Consider the following 21,754-nt stretch of genomic DNA (forward strand, 5'->3'; position numbering starts at 1 on the left):
CGTAATGAACACAGAGCAGCAAACATGCCACCGGGTTCCTTGCAGCATCACCAGATGGCACTCGCCTCCACGCATCAGTGGTGACGTAGCGGGAAGGCTGAACTGCGTTCCCGGGACGCTACCAACGCTACAATAAAACTTGCCTTCGGCAAAGTTTTTTAGCACAATGGCAACACTGGTTCAACTAATCCCCCGCTATTACATTAACATTAAACTAATTTGTCTTCACAATGAGGACTTTCTGACTTTCCAGGAAAGGAAGAAAAGAACAAATTTGTTCATAAACATTGTACGTACATTTATTCGTTTGAATGAACTCATACATTACATAAAATTTCTCACTTTAAAACAGAAACGTTTTACTAAATGTCACTAAACACGATCTTAACTAGAATGCTAAAGACTATTGAAAATGAAACATTCAGAAAACTGACACCAGAAAGTGCGGCTTATGTCGGATACGATAACTCCAATGACTGATAAGGGACAATTCTTCAGCTTAACATCCAGCAATTCTTGTGGCTAATGTTACAGGCAGTGTTCTAAATATATATCGCCGATAATATGGCGCCTGTGCCATTTCTAGAGCGGCCATCGCCTTGTACTCTAATTAGCTTCAGTCATCCATGTTGCAAACGTTCATGCCTCACTCCCTACTGAAGAATACGTTGTGTATGCATCCGGATGAAACATTGCGTATGCACCTGAAGGTGTGAAGGAGCCTAAAAAAAAAGCTACTATCGGGAGTGCATGCAAACATATTTGTGCACTGTGCTCTGGGTGCCAATAGAAGACCAGGTTGTAAAATTATCCAGCTCCCCGCCACATTATGTTTCGTAGCCTGCGAGTTCTAGGTGCTTGAACTCGATTTATAAGATTTGTTGAAGTGCATGCGACAGTTCATCGTGTATCAGTCAATGTGGCAATGACAATTGTCAAAATCCTGCTTCGGTGGCAGCCCCTTGAGGCAATCACTTGTCGCAAAACTAAAATGTGTACAACACTTTATATTAATATCACCCTGAAGATCATATTCCGATTAACACGCGACGTAATTGCAACACAATGACTGTGTCGTATCGCAAGAAATATGTTGGTCATATGGCTAGCGAAAGGTATTTCAACGACAAAACGCTAATAATCGAGAAATAACAGGCACGCAAGGGAAAGTAGTGGCTGAAACATTTCCATGTGTGTGAGCCTGAGGCACTGTGGCTCAGCTGGATCCCAGGAATTCTTCGACGTAGTGCGCCAACAGCATAACCAGGCATAACGAAACTGTTCTGAACAAGCAAAATAGGAACGCCATCTAGTAGCTCCAAGTCGTAGCGCCTTCCGTGAGGGAGCAGGCCTGCTGTGTGCTAGTTGAGTAAGCAGGTCTGTGTAAATAAAGGAAGACGATGTTATCGACACAGGTCAGTAACTATGTGCTATTGCTAAGCGAAACTTGCTCATAGTTGCGCCTTGCATATATTTTGGAGACCGTAACCCTATAGTTAAAAAAGCAGTCTTTAGGCTACCAAGGCACATACATATACACGTAGAAAAACAGCAATTCAGATGTAATTTCGCCGATGAAAATAGCAGAGATCAGGTTACGTTGTTTTAGAACTTCAAGACCTCAAGACGGGTGCCTTCAAGACGGGTGCACCGCACGTCCCGATATTGATAGCATGAATGGTAATCAAAAAGAAATAAAAAAATATGCAGATCCCACGCATTGCGAGAATCTATGTAGGCGAAGCGTTATCAGTTATTTGCGTTCATTGGCGTTATTTGGCGGTGATATATTGACGGCACGCGACAGTCGTGACGGGATGTCAAATGTTACCTTGCCTGCTCGGCTTGTGTTTCTTGATCTTGCTCCGCTCGACACTTTATGCGAACCTTCGTCTTGTCGACACTAACCCCCGTATTGAGAAATGCATGTTAACTTGAAGTCCACGCTCAACTTGATTTCAATGACGCCTGTCATGAGCGCATCAAAGGAAACGAAATGAGCGTATTGGGCGCGTTCTCACCAAGTGTCGCTTATATCAAGTTAAGCATAGGCTTCAAGTTAAGATGCATTCTGAATACGAGGGTAAGTGCATGTTTCGGCGACATTCTGGGCTATAGCGTTGTAGCTAACAAAACTGCTTCCTCTCTCTCTCTCTCCACTCTCTATTTCCTCGCTAACATTCTCCCCACCTCCTCCCTGTATACTGTCGTTGCTGTTGCGGGTTAACACGGAGACAAGCGCGGCGGCTCGTGCACAGCATTTGTGAGGGGTCACGTGATGTCACATCCAATCTCATCAAATCTTGTCGAGTTTCCTTTGTGCCACACTCCTGTCATGTACTAACGCGATAGCATTAAAGACCCCGTGTCGCAGACAATCCGGTGTCGACGCCACGGGCATCGCTCAGCAAATAATCATTGTGAACCACAACCACGCAGGCACTCCACGTGGCGCATACCTCGTCTCACATTCTTTACAAAGTTATTCTTGGGAATTTCGCGAATGACAGCTCATACACAAATGTCATCAAACAAAACACCGACAGCGCATGCCTCGTAGGTTTTTGGGACGTGGCCACGTCCCGACCTCATCCTGACGCGGCCGGCGTTAGTTTAGTGGCGTGCGTCTCAACTACGTCCTGACGTGGCCGGCATTAGCAGCGTGCCGGACAGCAGCAGCTGCGGCAACCCACATCAGCAGCAGTGGGAGAATCGAAGAATCAAAGAAAGCTTAGCTTTAAAACAAATAACATTGTGAGCGCCGCGACCTGATCCCGATCGCACCCATTCCGCAAAACGTACATCCGGACAATCGACGCACACCTCTACCCTGGGCGACCGCATTCCTCAAGTTCCTCAAGGGCATAGACAAGAAAGCGGACAAGGTCACGTTGGTGGACGCCGCCGCCTACCGCGGCAACCGAGCCTTCCCGCGGTCGAGGTCTCGTCCTCGCAGCGGACCCTAAACGCCGCCACGGTACTCACACGCGACTCCGAGGTGGCGGTGTAAGTGGCCATAGCCCTGGCAGTGCTCGACGACAAGCGAGAGGTGATATTCAGCGACTCGAGACCGACTATAAAAGCGTTCGAGAGAGAAGTTGTGTCCGGCCAGGCGTTACGCGTCCTTCGCGGCGCTGATCGGAGCACCCTCAACCACCACACCCTCATCTGGTTTCCGGCCCACCTGGGTCGGATCCCGGGAGCCACACTGAGAGAGCCCACGACGCTGCGCGCACGCTCACCGACGGCGTTGTCACCCCCGGGAAACCACATCTCGACGAGTTGGAAGTGAACAGGGACGCACCAGTAACGTGCCATGCAATCATTAAACACTTTCAACTGGGGCGACGTCTCTTTCAGCCCCCGCACCTCATATTAAACAGGCCGAAGGCGCTAATGCTACGCTCGTAACTGACACATACCTATCCCAACCCCGCCACGTTACACATCATCTACCCGACGACGCTTGCCGCTCCTGCAGCTACACGGCTACACTCGCATACGTGCTCTGGGAGTGTAGAAATGCTGCGCCCGACTCTACCTCGGGCAAGTGTGGGAAGACCCTACGAAGCCCGCTACTCCAAGACCTGCGATGGGCCGTCCAGCAGGCTCGCGCAGCGGCCGCCACGTACTCCCTCTCGGTGCCTGCGTGGGAGACGCCCGCAGCGCGCGGACGAGCGTCCTACAGAAACTGCAGTTTATCCAATCTAATATCCTATAACTGCACTTTCTTGTGTGGAATTACCTAATGTATTTACATAAAGGCCTTGCATAACGGTGGAAATAAACGGTAAAAAAGAATGAACAGAAATGAAATCCCGGGCAACCCCTACAATGCACGTAGACTAAGAGCATTGATTTAACATAGCGGTGAAACGTGATACGGGGAAAACATGGCCGCTCCCTCTCTTTCAGTAACCGCAAAAGTGCTGGTTGATCGTAGGGGTGGCAAATGCGGTCAATATCCCACAAGACCTTCGTTTTAAACGTATAACAATGCCCAGGCCCCTTAGCGCCCACCGATGGCGTAAAAAGCACCTGCAGCCATACGGTCCGAGTATCGTGTTTCGGTCGCTGAGCACTACACCACAAGACAAAGGCCTTAAAGATCTATTACTGCACATACCACAACTTCCTAAGAAAATCCCGCACCATCTCTCTTCAGTATCTTTGGCATCCAAATCCGCATTTCACATTCATTATTTGCTGTCCTCTTACGATAATAATCATGGCTTGTTGTCGATAAGGAAAAAGGGTCTTTTCTCTAGCGCTTTTCATTAGCATTGTAAAGTTGGCGTCTGTAACTCAAGCATACCGCTACGCGTCCCTTAATGTGCAGAAGAATGCTTCTGGGAAAGACTGCCGCTCAGTGCAATGAAAATGTAATGCAGTACTTCTGTGGCTCTACTAAAACACCATTCGCAAATGAAATTTTGATGAAATTTCGCGTCTACTCAGACAGCCTATTTTACAGAAAACAAAGACTAGTTGCCGACAAAGTCGAAATTATTGTGCACAGTTCCAGTACTCATCCATATAATTTTTCATGTTTTATAAACACGTATCAGTCGCAAACAAGCAAGCGTTTCGCTTAATAAAGTTATTGAATTGGCTTACTTAAGAGTATTTGATCACAAGCGCATGCGTAGACGGTACAGCACATACCCTTGGGGTCTTTGACCCTGGTATATTGGCTCCATGCGTCGAGTCCGAGACCAGAGCTTGACGCGTCTCCAGCAGTCTTCTCAAATTCTAGGCGCTTGAATGTGCACCGGTAATGTTCACGCATGATGTCAGGATTGTACTGGCGGCGACCACACGGATTTTCACATGCCTGTTCTGAGCAGGCGCAAGGAAATCCATCCCGCTCAACCTGTAAGTCACGTGGATGGAAAGCATCGCTGAAAAATGAATAAAACTGCTTACCCTATCATTTTTTTCTTTTTTACTAGTTCATTAATAACGATACACGCATAAGCCACAGCACTGGCTTCTGTGGCGCGCTCCAATAACACCAGCCATCCCCTAAAAGGATATCTAAACAACAATATTTTAAACACATTTGATACTAACAAGTATTGCATGCTGAATGTCGCTGCAATTACTTTCGCCGCTTATCATAGCGTTACACGCCTGAATGAAGGAACTAATTAATGAAAATGAGGACTACAATAAGGTCTTGTTTAACAAAGTTGCAGGAGTAGCCAAAGTTACTTCACGTTCATTACGTCGTTGTATTAATTATTACACTTTGCAGCAATATTTTCCAGATGTGCACACGACTTCCAGCGACAAAAGGAGGAGATGGCTTACGACACGCTAAGCCGCTACAAGGTGAGTTAAAATTTTTCTGTGCCTAACAGATTCCTTGGCACCATACGCGATAGCCTTGACGAGAGTGACCTTGTGCTCAAATGTGATCTTTCATTATCTCTTTACACGTTACTCGTCTATATAATTGTGAAACCGGCAAAACGAGGATGCAGCGGAAGAAACCCACTCGCACGCTTCGATGCGAACAGAGTAACTGAAGGTCGAGCAGGACATGGCACACAACATGACGCACTAACTAAGAAGGTGATTGAGGCTTATCTGCCGCTCTCACATCGCTCAGAAATGTTTCTGTTTGGAGAGATAGAGAGAACACTTATATAGGGTTTCAGTCGTAGAACTTCGTGCGTCAAACACCACTAGTTATCTGTGTATGTGTTCCTTCTTGGCGCTGTCTTTTCTAGCTGTTTAAGCTCGAAGTATGTCAACTGGCAGAGTTGTGTGGAAGTGGAGGCCAAAAAAAGCCTTTGCTGCGGCAGCTTTGCTTGGCCGAGTCGTAGCTTCGGAGATTGCGAGAAATACCACGTGCACCCGTCGAATGCTGACGCGCCTAGCTACTGTTCTGTGAGCATTTACCCAGACCCCAATCGCCGCCCGCACCCGGGGGCCCCTGACACATCGCGCATGGCATGGTCAGCCGCGCGTCCCCGGCGTCTACGACTTGCCACCTCCGAGCTTTTTGCAGCGGCCCCAGCATTTCGCCTTCGTTCGCTTGCACGTCTTACCGCTAGCTCGGACCATATACCTCGACAGCTCACCACCCCAAATATGGAAACGGACCTAGACACTACCCACGTAGGCGTCCCTGGCAACGACTGGCTGACTGTGAAGTACAAAGAACGGAAGGCAGTGGAAACACCACTTGAAACAACCACTACCCAGCCTCACTATGAACGCCTGCGACGCCCGTCCCCACTTCATGAGAGCGACGTAAAAGTTGTCATCCGGCTACGAGACAGTCTACATCTTGCCCGCTGTATATCTCCACAAATCGCGGCGAGTGCTAAGACAGCTAGCAGACACCCAATACCCCAACACTTCAGCAATCTTGCGGTCAGACAAGACATTGAAAAAAAGATTGTAATCGCCAACACATCTCAAGAAACGCTGGCAATGAACATCCGTTATTCCGTGTCTCTACGACTCTGCACAAAAGAATACACTACCCCAATTCGTGGTAATGTTCACAAGCATTCCCGTTTTCCATCAGTCATTTCCCAGTGTAACAAGTTAACTAACGATATTGTGCGTTGCAATAACATTGACTGTTTTATTAACCGCATTCAGTGTATTGACTTGTCATCATGATTTTTTTTTCATTGCATTTCTGTACCACTTCTGCACGGGCCGTGAAGGGTCTGCAGTATATTCAAGTAAAAAAATATCGCCGCTCCTTATGACTCCGCCCGAGGCGCCAAGCATGGCATCACTTCAGGCAACCCCTCAGGTGAACTACTACACAACCTTCATGCCCCTGGCCGTCATATCTTTCAAGCTTGCAAGCTCTGGTGCTCACCAAGCGTAGTCATCGCATTCGTGGGCAAAATCAGACTATTTTACGTCTACTATAATGGACGAAGACTCCGTTGCACCCCTTTTCGCAACACGAAAAAAGCGCGTAGGTTGTGCTTTCAAGTTGGCCACCGAGAGGACGTTTGCCCCAAGCCTGACCTCAAAGTGTGCCAAAACTGCGGTGTGCAAGACCCCACACCAGACCACACCTGCAGACCAAAATGCACTCTATGTGCAGGATCAAATGCCACTGCTGCAGAGCACTGCCCCGCGCCTTTCAGACGTTCGGCGCGCCCCGCCGCGCGCCTCAGCCACCAAGACCAACGAAGAGCTCGATACCGTTCACTTTCCCCAGAAAGGAAACTCTAACACCGATCGAGGTCCGCATCACACCAAACGCAAACGCTAGTGCCGATCGAGATCGAGATCCCGTCCACGCCAAGACTCAACGGGACTCAGATCAATGGAGGCACACAGTGCGTCCGGGAAAAAAGAGGTGAGCTGGGCGGCAGGGATGTTTAAAAAACCACCTAAATCATCAACTCTAACTACCAACAACCCAACATATGTCACAACCTCAAGGATCTCCAATCACTACATAAACAACCACCGATTTCCAACAGCAAATCATGGCACGACCTGATGCCCTAGAACAAGCTAACACACCGAAAGAAGCGAAAATTAACCAATTCAAGCAAGAACATGTCAACCTCAAGGCTGAAATAGCACAATTCCAGACCTCGCCAGCCACATCTAGGCCAACCAATGCCGAGGTATGTAGCCCATCTCCTTCCCACGCAGCTTCTCAGGACTCCGACGCAATGACATGCACTGACTCAGCTCACTCCACCTTAGCCAATAAAATTGCCCACTTCTCCAACAAGCTTACGCGAATAGCTGAGAGTGTCACCCAAGTTAACGGCAAACAGGATGCACTTGAGACTATTCAATAATCCATCAGACAGCAGATGCACTGAACACTTGCCACATTGCTCCCTTGTAAAGAACGCAGCCGCGCGGCCTACCTCAAGGCGCAATCCGAGCCCTGTGCTGGTCAAGTCGAAGCCGAAACGTACAAGCTCCTAAAGTGCACCCCTTACAATATGGCAGTGGAATTGTCAAAGCTACACTCTAAATATTTTCACACCCTTATAGGTGTAATGCGGGTGTATTCATCTTTTCACCCTTGTATACACCCTTGAAATGCCCTTTTTAACGAAAAAGGGTGTTCAACAAGAAAACACCCTTGGAACACCCCAGTCTTTCTAATTTACACCCTAATTATAAGGGAGTAAGTGCACAAGCTTACAGTATATGATGAATGAACATTGCCAGTTAAGGCGTTGATATTGGCTGTACATGAAACGCGCTCTACCTGCGCTTGAATCAGGTAGCTGGAATGATTAGATCGGGGCACCTAGGCAGCAGCGCACTGGCTCCGAACAGTGGTCAAAAATGAAGTTTCCCACGAATGTTGATATTGAACGGGTGACACTAACGCGCAGACTTTGCATAGCCAGATATCTGCAAGAGGCTTCATATGATCAATAGCAAAATATTTACAATGCTATCACTGAATACTTAAAGGTGTGCAACCAGTTAGACTGGGAATGGTTAGGAGTGAGGGCTAACGGTAAATAGCTCACCAACTTACGGTTCGTAGATGACATTGGCATACTCAGCAACACTGCAGACTATTTGCAACAAACGTTTGAGGAACTTGTCGAAGAAAGTGTAAGTCTGATTGAGAGTTAGTATGCAGAAGAGAAAAGTAATGTTCCACAGCGTGGCGAGAGAACGAATGTCATGGTCGGCAGTCAGCCTCTAGAACCTGCGCATAAATACGTTTATTGAGCTTAATTACTCGCCGGGGCCTCTGATCAAGGAAATTAACAAAAATAAAACATTAGCTGGAGAGCTTACGGCAGGCATTACTAAATCATGACCAGGGAGCTTACTGCTAACCATTGCTTTCTACCGTTACTAACGTATGGGACCGAAACTTGGAAGTTACCAAAGAAGCTTGAGAAGACGTTGAGGACCGCGCAACGAACGATGGAATGAAAATTATTAGGCATGATGATAATAGACTGGAAGACAGCGATGTGGATTAGAGAGCGAACGGGAATAGCTGATATACTGGTTGACATTATGAGGAAGAAGTCGTGCTGGGCAGACATTGCAATGCGTAAGGGAGAGAACTGCTGGTCTATTGGAGTTGCAAAATGGGTGCTAAGGGAAGGAAAGCACAGTAGAGGACGGCAGAGAATAATGTGGACGTGATGGAATCGGGAAACTTGAAAACACGTGGAACCAGTTAGCACAAGACAGGGGTATTGGAGATCGCTGGAGAAGCTTTCGTCCTGCGATGGACGTCAATATAAGCTGATGATGATGATGATGTGACGACATCCATGCTAGCTTCGCGGCATGTCTTTCATGTTATGTCATGCATGCGTGTCATGCATGTTCTGATAGCTCGATTTCCGTCGATTGCGGGGGGGGGGGGGGCGCTAGTAGCGGCGTAGCCAAGTGGGGCACACCGGGCACTTGTAACGCTCACTAAAAGTAAAATTGTTGCTGCTATGGCAATGGCGCTCCTTCCCCCTCCACGGTCAATTGGGACCCCCCCCCCCTTCACACGAAAAAATTTTCTGGTTACGCCATTGTGGGCAGGGGGGTGCAAGATTGCTCTAGACCCCTCCTCCTAACTTGTCAACGGAAACGGGGGACGGGAGGGCAGCTGCCGCCGGGCCGCAAACCTTAGGCAGCCCAATTAACGGCTGCATTTCCCTTTGGACGTGAATACTGCATTAATGCCATTACACTGTAGGATTCGTGGCGGTTCGAGGGCATGCGACAATAAAAAAAAAACACATACAGCCATCAGAAAGTCTTAGCTTGAGCAGATCTTTGGGAGCTGGGCAAGACTCTCACAAAAGAAAAAAAAGCTTGGCACCCCTCTTACAGGCATTGTCAACTCTGGGTCCCACCGCTGACTGTACATTTCCGGTAAAAAAAATCACCCATGAACTCCTCTCGGATTTGTCTAAGTGTGCGTAAGCATTGTGACTCTTCCTCATCTACACGCAGTCCATGTCGTTATCAATGTTATGAGACTTGATCCGACAAGTATAAGCGCCAGCGCTGCGGCGACACGGGCTGCTCTGGTCGGCAGCGCAAGCAAAGTACGGCAGGTGGCGGGGCCAGGCGCGCTGGTGACGTTCCGTTCGTTTTGAGCCGTTATCGCTCTTTATCTCTCCTCATCCGCGACGAACCATTATCAACCGTTCTCCGGCGGCGGCTGCTTGTGGCACGGCCGCGCGAACCGTATCTTGAAAGCGAACTGCATTGTGGACAGAGTGTGCCCACTGCTGAAAACTTCACGCGCTGTGTTCTCACCATTTACTTCGCTTTGAAAACAGACGCACACACACCTATCTTGAAAGTGATCTGCGAAAAGCGCATAGTGCGGCATAAGCTGAAAGCTTCGTGAGCGCAGTGCTCTCGCCGCTTCGGTCGCGTTGAAGCCTTGAAGCGACAGCTAGCACGAAGGTGAATTCACTCGCTGCCGCGGGTTCTATATTGAAAGCTATTGTGCGGTACGGACTGGCGGACGGATGGTTTTTCTTGTTGGGGAAGTATAGAAATGCTTACGTTATAAAAAAAAATCGCAGGGTTCGCGAATTTCGCGATAAGAACCAACACCAACCTACTCCCCCACCCCCCGCTGAGCGATGCCGTCTTCATCGCCCCCTCCCAACCCCAGGAAAAGGGACACTACCTTTCTATCTCAGTTGAAGAAAGGATGATGAAGCGTTAACAACGACAATAACGGCATGTTCTAACGAGTTGTCTTATGGCCTCTGAGATTTGCGCGCGAAGCTGGCGCGCGCGAACCTGAGAGGCCATAATTGGCCGTTTAATAGCATAAAAAGACAAAGATAATGCCAAACGACACAACTAAAAATTCAAACAAAGAACTGATCTTAGCTATACTGTTTGGGGAAAAGAAATAAAAAATTAGACAGCCGCAACACACGCCACTAAAGCCACCGCCGCCGGCTTAACGCGGAACCAACTGTTGGCAACATTCATTCGCGCGTCATTGCTTCGTCCGCGTCGTCTCCGCAACGAGAACCGCCATCATCTCGCGCCTAACGTTTTGTATGGCTTTGTTCTCTGCAATCCGCGCACACAGCTCATCGGTGGCTGCACGTCTGCTCGGCGTCGCAATGCGGCCTGCGTCATTTTCTGGTGCTCGCGCAATCGGTGTGAAACATGTCGCATGTAAAATGTTTGATAGAAGTGCCTCACGTCCAAGTCAAGCCGCCGTACGGGTGTATGGCTGTGCACCCCGTTCTCGGAAGCGTCGACGGGTTTCCGGTATGCGGATTTCAGGTACGTGCAAATGCGTTTCGCCCTCCTATTGAGCTCCGGAGCAAAGCGTGCAATATTTTATGTGAAAGATGCAGTGCCCCTGATCATGGTGTGAATTTCGAGCGGCAAACGAGAACTTTGGCACTTAGAGCACACCGCGGCTGCTAAGTCAGCGTGGAAATTGTTTTACGTTACCGTAATATGTTGCTGTCAGTCTAATCTGCGGCTTGTGGATAGTTAGCCCATTGACGTTTGCTTGTGGCAGCGATAGGTGTATATTGAAAGCGGTAATAATTTTCGAGAGCAGAGCTTTTTCGCTCGATGTTAGGTCGTGTTTATGGCGTTATGAAAGCTAGAAAACTAAATGGCTTGATCGTGCTTAGTTCCAACTCTAAGGGGCGTAACGTTGGCGCTGTATGTGTTTGTTTTCGGTGTCACGAGTGCCACTTTCATGCTTTTGTTGCATGAGAGTGGTAGCTGCTGCGTGCCGTCTGGGTAGAACACAATAAAAGCAATTTCCTCACTCATACGTATGCAATGTGAGGTAACAAAATTTCCAGCGTTTTATTCGGAGCGTAAATATCCAGTATAGTTTAGTAAGAAACTCAAATTAGTTAGCTTAGTAGGCGTGAAACAAGTGAAACTCGCATTCCTTTTTGAATTGTTCGCCCAAACTGCACCGCCCCCAGATGCGTCATCGGGTAATTGACAGTAGCTTCGCTACGTGAGTTGTTTTATGCGCCTATATTGCCCGGTTAAGTATCCTGTTCATTTATGCTGACGCTCGTTCATCTTGATTTTAAGCGGTTACTATCCCCGAGTACCGGACGATGCCAAACTTGTGAGGTGTAGCAAACGCGGGAAATTCAAGTGGCGTGGCTGCAAGGCCCTGTTTTTACGTTTCTTGCATTCAAAGCCAACAGACACAGTATTACTGATTTATTTTCCATTTCTGCTGTACTTGATCAATCTAATGTGACAACTGCATCTGCTCTTTAATGTTCTCCATTTACTGTGTATTCAGCTTGGCTGCCACCTTCTCTTCAGAGGATGCCGCTGTGATTGCTCTTTCGTATAGCACATGCCTCTAGGCCCTTGTGTTTCAAGGGCTCCCGCGAGGCAGCTGTGCTCCAAGTAATTTTACCATCCTATATATTTTCTATTTTGCATCATTCTTCCACGATGGATTTTAATGTTAATAGTATTTGTCATTAGTCATCGCCATAATGTTATAGCACGTAGATTTTACGCACTTCACATCGACAATTTTTAGGCCAGTTTACAGCCAAGTCACATCTTCCATAATACATCGTCAACATTACCACTTGTCATGGCGCTCTTTGGCCAAACCTGGCCCTTGCGCCATAAAACACCACACATCATCATCATCAGCTTGGCTGCCAGAAAATGCTTGAATTTCTTTCAGTATCCAAGTGACGAAATATTTCTCTGACGGCCGTGTGTGAAATACGCAAGATGACAAAACTGATAGCAAAATGATGAGATTTTTCTTTTATAGCGTTTGGACTCTACTTTTGGTGAGGATGTCGATCGACCTTGGGCCTGGCGACAGCACACCCGACATCGTCAAAGTGCAGCCTATCAGTTGAGTGCCCCCGAATGGACCATCAACATTGGAAAATGAAGCAGAGCCAGGTAGGGGCAATTTTTACTTTGGAACAGAATACTGACAGCTGCCTCTTTTTTTAAGAACTAAATAACATATTTACAAACCAATCCTTTCTCTTTGTGCAGCCTACATAGAATTGTTTTTTGCTTGTTATACAGACCTTCAGAAAGCAGTTCTGAACCCTTTTTGCATGCACAAATAAATAAAGAGGAGTGCACTTTCTGAAGAAATTGATGCACTGAAATGTGCGTTCGACACACAGTGAGATGCAACATAACCAACAACTTTAAAGCGGTAAAAAAAATTTGAAACATGTTCTAACATCATAGCCCGCCTTGGCATACGGATCTAAATATAACAGCAACGGAGGTGCATGCAGAGAAGTGTTTGTAAATGTTTGCAAGATATGTACATTGTCTAAGAAATTGTTTTTATTTACTTGGAGCTTCTTGGCGCCATGGCAGTGCAGTAAAAGCTCAAAATGATGCCCCTGCTCCTAATAAAGCACTTTTAGATTTTAAAATTAAATTATGGGCTTTTACATCCCAAAACCTAAAGTTTTGGTAACCTGGCTTCTTTAGAATCTAAGTGCATAAGAGGTATTGCATTTTACCCTCATTGGAGGGCAGCTGCCATGGCCTAGATTGAAGCTGGGACCAGCATGACTGAGCAGCATGGCATCATAGTAAGTGGGCTATTACACCAGGTCAAAATGAGAAATACTGCTTAGAACTACCAACTTCTTGGCTCACAAGCACTTTGCACTAACTTAAAGGAGTATGTAGTACTGTCAGTGGCCGTTTATGTACCAATTTCTTTTTAACTTGACTCCATTATTAAAGTGCGAAGCTTCAATTAGTCAAAACCAGCCTAAATTACAGAACCAGCTCAAAACACGCACCATGTATAGCTGGATTTGGACATGAAAATGGAGTCAATTCATGTCGCCGAAAATGGCAGTGGCAGTCACACTATTTCATGCATTTTGCCTAAAACATAGTCAATAATAATTAATCAATTTCTAAAATATTCTTTTCAAAAAGTTTTTTTCAAGCATGAAAGGAGGAGCCAAATGGTGTTCAGGTGCACGAGCAGTTAGTTGCACGGCACTTCTTGCATGTGTTCACTGGCTTCTTTCTAGCTTGAAAGAAAAATTTGTTGCACCTATTGAGCAGTAGAAAGCTGGATTGGGAATTTTTCAGGATGCTCTACAATTTTCGCACTGACACTTTTGCTTTGAATATAATATTTGAGCAGTTAAGTAATCGTTACTAATTAAATAATTAGAAGAAATGTAAGAATTGGTTTCACTTCCTCAAAACGATGGCAAACGACATTGCCTTGGTGCTGTCCAGCTACGTGGCACTTGCACATATTTAAAGCTTGCACATGTCATACAGACCACCTGGTAATTACAAGGCATATATAGAAGTGGCTAAGTCGTGTGAGCCAGCCATATGTAGCAAATCATGAGAAACAGCCATGTTTCTTTCACTTAAGGGCATGATAAGATTTACATGCTCGACACCTTGCATCAGTGTGTTCTAGGCCTGTTCGTAGTTTAGCTGCTACATAAACAATATTTCTCCACATGTAAGCTCATATGCATCTTTCAAGTATATTGCCCCGTGTGTCCAAAATAAACCATCCTCGCGCTTCCTTCATTATGTATACATCGGTTGCTGTGCTAAATTTTTAACATGCAACTGCACAAATTTTCATCTAGTTTACATATTTCCTCGTTGTTTGGTGGGTTTATTTCTGAACAAGTTGTTTGCGTTAAACCCTGTTGCACACAGCAGTACACAGCATTTCTGCCTAGAGTGGGAATTTTTTTTTTCAGATTGACATAAATACACCTTGCCTGGGCAATTAAGGCATTCTACATAACACGGCCCTGCAATAATGTTTCATATTGCATTCCAGCATCATACAGAACTGTTTACTTACCAGATTAGAATATGTATAAGTGTTGGAAGTAACAGAACTGGAAGAAGCCAGCAGATAATGAGGCCAAGGAAAGCATAGAGGAACATGTTTTAAGTTTTTTATATGAAGTATGGAAATGATGAATTCTAGGTAAGTGAAAGTGGATTAAAAGATATCCACCTCTTGGTGGGGAACGGACCCATAACCTTCACATTACGCATGTGATATACTAACCACTGTGGTACTACGGCCGTGTTCGAGCGTCGACAATCTGAGGGGCCATTGTGGACGGTTGAATGCTGCCTCGGTGGCACATGCCTAATGCAAAGGCTGTAGGTTCGTTCTCCCCCCATGCCTGTTTTTTTTACCATTTTCATTTCCTTTTATCATTTCTACATTTAAATAGAAAATTACAAAGAAGTTTCCACGTGCCTTCCCTGGCATCTTCCAGCTGTGATTCAGAAAAATTTTGACCCTCAGTATCCGTTCTTCTCGTTTGGAAGAACAGGAGCTTCATTTTAAAAATAATGAATTCACCTTGTTCAGCATCTCAATGTGGTCTCAAATCTTATCACAGCATGTGTATTACTAAGTGAAGTTTTTGTTAAGATGATATAGCATGGGACCTAATTAGTAGCCTTTGTGTACAGATATATGACTAGTCTAATAAATAGGAGGATTTTAAGAAGCACTTCTAACATGGTCTGAGCATGTGTTTAAAAAAACTAATCTAGCATGATTTCTGGCATAGCTGTTGCCCCTGAAAAATATTTGGATCATCTGCATTGGCATTGTTTTTAGAGAGCACCAATACTGCTTTGATAGAAGTAGCCTCGTGGAACATGAAGCATCGCTTCTTGCTTAGTCAAGGAAATATTATCTGCATATCTGACGTGCATGTGTCATATGCTCGAATGCTGTTTAAAGGCTGCTAATAAGAAAATTACTTCACTTGCCTTCCAGAGATTGCTTCAGTAGTCTATGCTACTCGATCATAAATAATTTACCAGAGTGAACTTTCATCACAGTTGGCTTTGCAATGTTTATACAAAATACAATTGCCCACTAGACATGTGACTGCACTAAAACTTTTATGGGACCAGCAAAACTTAGTTTATTACTCCAGAACAAAATGCTAGGCACTTCGGTGATTTCTGCCATAGAGTTTCTTACAGTAATTACTAGAGGGAACTCTGGCGCTGCAGTCGTACCACCATGGGAATGATGGGAAGCACATGGATTTGTCTGATATTCGTGCTTGTGAATTCAGACGTTCTTGTGGCTTCGTATATTATACGCTATATAAATCTTATTGTCGTAAATTTCAGCGCAGTCTATACTATTCGAAGTGCAGAAGACGGCGCCAACACGTACAATTGCTATTAATTGCAACGATTGAGCTTGTCCAGGTAGCCAAATCGAAGGGCACCAAGCGTCTCAAGGCACTAGTATGCCCGCGATAAATTCATCAGGGCGTTGCACTCGCTTGTCGTTACATGCCTCCGTCGCTTAATGGTTTCAATATCAGACTTCTCTTCTAGAGTTCCTGTGTTTGAATCCTGTCGTCGCACGATTTTAATGTGTATTTATTTATTACACAGTATATTGTTGAAAATGACTAGAATACAAAGTCACAAAGCCGTTTGAAGCCAAACAGACGAAGTTTAGGCAAAATCCATGTACTTCCCATAATTTCCATGCTGGTACAGCCGTTCTTGTTTGATCTCCTGTGGACACTAACGTCAGAGTTCCCTCTAGGAATTATTGTATGAAACTCTGATTTCTGCGCCTCGCTCGTGCAGAAGCGGCACCACACCTGCTGCGTAAACATGCACTGCTTTTCGGCCGAGTGCAGGGAATGCTGTGACCTCGCCATGTACATAGCCTGCACTAAGTAAAACAAATCACAACGTGCAATTGCTACCACGTTGAACTGGTGGAATGAGTAGTTAAATGCAGTACCTCCTGAACTAGTTCAGAAAGTGCAGGTTAATCAAGTGGAGATTATATAGCAACACAAGTTGAGTGATTCTGCATTACATTCACGAAATATACTTCACGATACTTTTCCATTTATTTCCTCAGTTATTAAGAATCCCTTTTGCATTGTTGGACAAAACTACAGAATGCCAACATATTTTCCAGCATTCACTGGTAGCAAACATGTCAAAACATGTTCTAGTGTCTGGATTGCCGCTTTAGCTGTTAACCCCCAAGTTAATTCCGGAAAATGTACCAAATGTTTTACGTACTCAATTTTCGGTGTCATTGTATTTCTAAAAATATATTACTTCATTGGTCTCTGGTTAGAAATAACACAAAAATAAGAGCTGCTCTTGAGGGCAGCTTTCCCTCAATGCCGACTGTAACTCATCTTTGACAACGAGAGCAGCATAACGTCGAGCAGAAAGAGTGCAACTAGTCATTGGCGATATTGGTACTACCTCCAGTCACTAGTACAGCTTGTGATCAATGGTTAAAGGTCGCGACTGTGTTGCTGCCCAAGTTTAATTCTGCAGCTGTTACACTTAGGTGTAGCATGTGTACGTACGTGTGCATGCATTAAAATGACTTCACGCTAGAGCAAAGCAACTAGTGCAAAGTGGCATTAGTCATCTTTATATATTTGCTTTGTAAAGATGCACTAACTTTATCTTTTGCAATATAGACTTGGCGCTCAATGGCCAAAGATGCCCTTGTGCTACTAAAACCTACCAATTAATTCGCTTTTTGCAGTAGCAGGTGCTTATTCCTTTTTCAGGATCGGTCTGTGAGTTCTAATTTCTTTTTCTTGAACTGTGCGATTCCCACTCACAGGACTGCATGTCATCTAAGGTGTTCCTTTTTCAATCAAGAATGTTGAGGCTGTGTTTGTGAAACTCGATTTCTTGCCTCAAACGTGCTTGTACAAACTGAGCAAGCTGATAATTCTACCTGCTTATATAATAAATGTGTTGTGGTTATGAACCCTCATAATGAATGACACACAGTATAAAAATTTTATCTAATAAAACAATTTAATAAAAATTTTCATGTTTTTCGCGTTCGTGTTCACTTCTCTACTCTCGTATCCTGTCTGCATGCCTCACCTCTTTTTTTGCATATTAAATATCGTATAAACTTAACCATGCTTTTTTACCACAATGCAGGGGGAAAAGGTTCCAGTAACACTGCATTCAATATCGTGGCCCAGACGTGTATGCAAGCAACCTCCTTCATGTGGACCAAGAACTGCTCTGCAGTGTCTCACAGACTTCCATGCGAAGCCCTCAACATTCTCGTCTCAGTGGAATGGCTGCTCATCTATCTGCGTGTCCATCACCAAGATGGCCAGTTGTAAAGCTCCTGTACCCGTTTAGGACAGCTTAATGATTTTTTTATTTAGTTTTCATGGTTGGCCGTAGAATCTTAACACTTCTGATGTTTCTAACGTTTTTACCTGGCTCAAAGTGGTGCAATAACTTTAAACCAATGTAATGTATTTAAGTGATGCTCACTCTAATGCCTATCTGGTTTTGTTTGTGTTTAAGAAATTTGAATGTCTGATGAGGTAACAGCATTTAAACTTGTCATCGTGGCTCTTTTCAGTGAGCTGCTAGGAAATAAGGTGCAAAACTTATCACACGCCAGTTGTAGCATTTTTGTTTTCAAGACTAAAGTATACATGTTTCAAAAGATGGAAAGTGGGGAAAAAAGCCTCAAGAACATAATCATCCTACGATTGTCATGTCCTTACAACTCTGCAATGACTAATGCCTCATACATCTTGGGAGCACATTGGTCGCAATGCCTACAGGTATACTTGATAAGAAAATAGCTTGCACTCAGATTTGCCATGCAGTTGATGGCTGATAGCTTTTGTTTGTCGTCTTCATGTTACTACTATGTATTCAATATTCATTTACATGTGCTGTGGTTTTTTGCAGTCACACACACACACACACACACACACACATATATATATATATATATATATATATATATATACTTCGTTTCAATAAAAAATTTAGTTGAGAGTTAGCGCTCATCCTGTCTGCTTCTAGTCTGTGTCCGTGTCACTTCGCGCTACAATCCAAGATTAGGTTACTGTACCAACTTGCCCAACTTTTTATCCTTGTGTTAAAGACACACTCAGACTTGTTCTTACTTATGTGACCGGTTATTTTTGTGCTTTATAATAAGATGCAGTGCTTTTCAAATGAAAACATGTGATAGTTCGTAGTGAGGTTATTTAAAAAAACTGTTCTGCTTACATTTTAATTGAGCAAGCCTGTGCCATTATTCGGTGCTTATGTCTTTGTATTGGTATGGTTTTACTAATCTTCCTTTTTACTTTTAAAATGAGCAAACATTATTATGTAACCATTTCTTTTGAATTAAATAAATACTTCTGACATTTCGTCACAAATTTTACAATGATTTTGTTCAATTAGGTAACCTTAGACTAGCTGATTGTTATTCTGGTAGCTTAACTTACAATGCCTGTAGAATATTCAATGCAAGCACATAGTGAAAAATGCACTAAGTTATTGGGTATAAGCAGGTCACTGTCAGTAAATGGAGCATACGTATATTTCAGAAAATAGTGCATGCTTACATATTGAACAGCATGCACAGCTACACATGCTGTTTTGTTCGTAAATGCTGAAAGATTATTCGACGTGGAAGCACTTTGTTCTTGGGCTTTCAGTGCTACCTTTATGTCATATATGTGAAGGTACTAGTAGAAGCATCCCGTGGAGATAAATGACAACTTTGATGAATAGAGGTATAAAATATGTGCTTAAAACGACAAAAAACTGCTTGACAGGCAAACGTATGCTTCTGTAGTACTGCACTTGTTACCGTCGCCAATACATGCATTGCTTGCACTCTATTGCATTCAATATGAGCTACAGCAGCGAGCTGTGGTGTCTCCCTCCTGGTCGAGCTGGTGTTGCGAAAATTTTTGACCAAGAAAAGGAGGTTTTTAATCATTTCTGAAATGCATGTAACTATGCTTTTGGCTGTGTGCTGTTTCCACGGAGTTATAAGTACTGGTGCACCAAGGTGCGGGAGATCCTGTGTCCTTCGTGCAGCGCGCATTGTTATTGCGCTCTGCATCCTGCCGGCAGTGTACTATCACTGCAGAGGAAGATTACGAAAGCATGGCGTGTGTGCCTTGCTGCAATGGCGAAACCTTCAATTGTTTGCCTGAAAGGGCTGCACGTTATGCTACCACATGACGGACCAGAAGCGCAATATGACGACGCCTCACAGATTCTGGCTCATACGGAACAAGGTAGTACCGTAGCTAAGGCTAGGCAGCATTCACAGCAGCTAGTCTGCCCATTAACTACATGGCTGTAGTGAACGCTAAAATACTTGCAGGGATAACACCCTTTTGGAAGGGTGTTGTCACATGCTACACCCATATTGAAAGGGTGGTTGTCTGTGTTACACCCCATATAGAAAGGGTGTTGTTAGCTTTGCACCCATAGGTGAGGTGACGTCATATTAACACCCCTTCTTTTGTGGGGTGTTAATGTGCACCCTTTGCTTGGGGTGTAGCAATACACCCAAAAAGGGTGTCACTCATGGGACAGGCCATTTACACCCTTAAGGGTGTTAAAATTTTTAGAGTGTACGCTCCAAGACAAGGCACACTGCGACCATATATTTGTAACACGAAAGTTCCACCAGCATTTCTAGCCCTATAGGAGACGGGAAAACAACCTTCTCTTTCCCAGCATAGATCGCGCACTCGAGCGCTCAATAGCCCAGTTGCAACGCTCACTCAATGATATTGACCACGGTCACACAGAAATAGACGGCAGTGATATCGACGACATCCTTCTGTAAATCCTGCGGAGCAAGAAAGAAGAGAAAAGTCACTTCATACTCAATTTATACAATCCCGCTAAAACAAAAGATGCTCATTTAGGTTGCCTAATCACCAAAACACTTGTCACCGCGAAACGCAATTACCCCTTCTCGTTCGAGGCTTCAATGCGGCTCATCCCGCTTGGGGCAACACGAAACCCTGCTCGAAACTCGCCTTAATCACGGACCCACAATAGCCCTCTAAGATAGACAGCAGCGTCACTGCGGATACCTGTCCCGATATGACACTCGTCCGGGGAGCAAGTCACGGAGAGTGGGCAAACGCAGAGGGAACGCCTAGGAAGCGATCATTCAATACTCATAGCGATAATACATACCCACATTGCTCCCCGTTAACACATTAGGAAATCACTGACTGAGACGATTTTCGCAAATGCAGGACGCCACGACACATCGACGATCTAAACCAATGAATTCGAGATCTCCAGGCATCGGTCGAAAAACATTCACAAAGGCTTACATTATCCACAGAATCCAGCTGCAGATCCTCATCTCCTTTATTTATCGGACGCTTGCCACAGGCTAGTCAAACGCTGCTGAAAACAAAAACAGGACCGGCAACTAAGGATCCGCATTATGAAACTCACTACTCAAGCAGAGGAGTACGCGACCGAACTCACTTGCCAGAACTGGCAGCAATTTTGCACTGCATCACCGGGAACGCAAAACACGGGAGAAACACGGGTACTTCTCTGCCACCTTCTGGACCCCCAGCATCCTACAATGGAACCGCGAATCAACAGATGGACCAACCGATCACAATGCAGCAAATCAGAGAAGCCCTACACGCCCTTACCAGAAACACGATACCCTGTGAAGACGAAATGACGAACCGCGTTCTCAGAAACATAGTTGGCCCGTCTATCGAGTCACTACTCGAGCTCTTCAACCACCGCTGGGAACCAGGTATCCTACCGGCAAAGTGGAAACACACAGACATTATCTCATCCCAAAGCCAGGAAAAAGCCCGAATCTAATGAACCTAAGGCCGTTTCCCTCATGTCGTGTCTCGGAAATTGATCCGCGCATGTAGTTCTGAAGAGATATCAACCGTAGCTGGAAACTATCCACATGCTCCCGGACCCTATG

At 45.1% G+C, this 21,754-nt stretch overlaps 1 protein-coding gene and 1 long non-coding RNA gene across 5 annotated transcripts in view; one reads left to right on the forward strand and one right to left on the reverse strand.

Moving 5' to 3' along the window:
• Nucleotides 1-279: 279 nt before the first annotated feature.
• Nucleotides 280-21,754, reverse strand: part of LOC135908258 (cysteine/serine-rich nuclear protein 1-like) — a 108,090-nt gene continuing 86,615 nt past the window's right edge. For all 4 annotated transcript variants that reach the window (XR_011510150.1, XR_011510151.1, XR_011510149.1 and 1 more), the window contains 3 exons: nt 4,666-4,873; nt 3,542-3,645; nt 280-1,379 (listed from right to left, as the gene is read on the reverse strand). Coding sequence is in view for 1 of the 4 variants with exons in the window: in XM_070530119.1 (XP_070386220.1) it covers nt 1,362-1,379; nt 3,542-3,645; nt 4,666-4,873 (330 nt within the window). In the remaining 3 variants the exon portion in view is untranslated. The remainder of the gene's footprint in view (nt 1,380-3,541; nt 3,646-4,665; nt 4,874-21,754) is intronic.
• LOC139052979 (uncharacterized) lies at nt 11,107-18,611 on the forward strand. Its single transcript, XR_011510154.1, has 3 exons — nt 11,107-11,244; nt 12,743-12,879; nt 17,932-18,611. It is a non-coding gene; the product is annotated as an uncharacterized lncRNA (long non-coding RNA).

Source organism: Dermacentor albipictus, unplaced genomic scaffold (genome assembly GCF_038994185.2).
Source record: "Dermacentor albipictus isolate Rhodes 1998 colony unplaced genomic scaffold, USDA_Dalb.pri_finalv2 scaffold_48, whole genome shotgun sequence".
Classification (NCBI taxonomy): Eukaryota; Metazoa; Arthropoda; class Arachnida; order Ixodida; family Ixodidae; genus Dermacentor; species Dermacentor albipictus.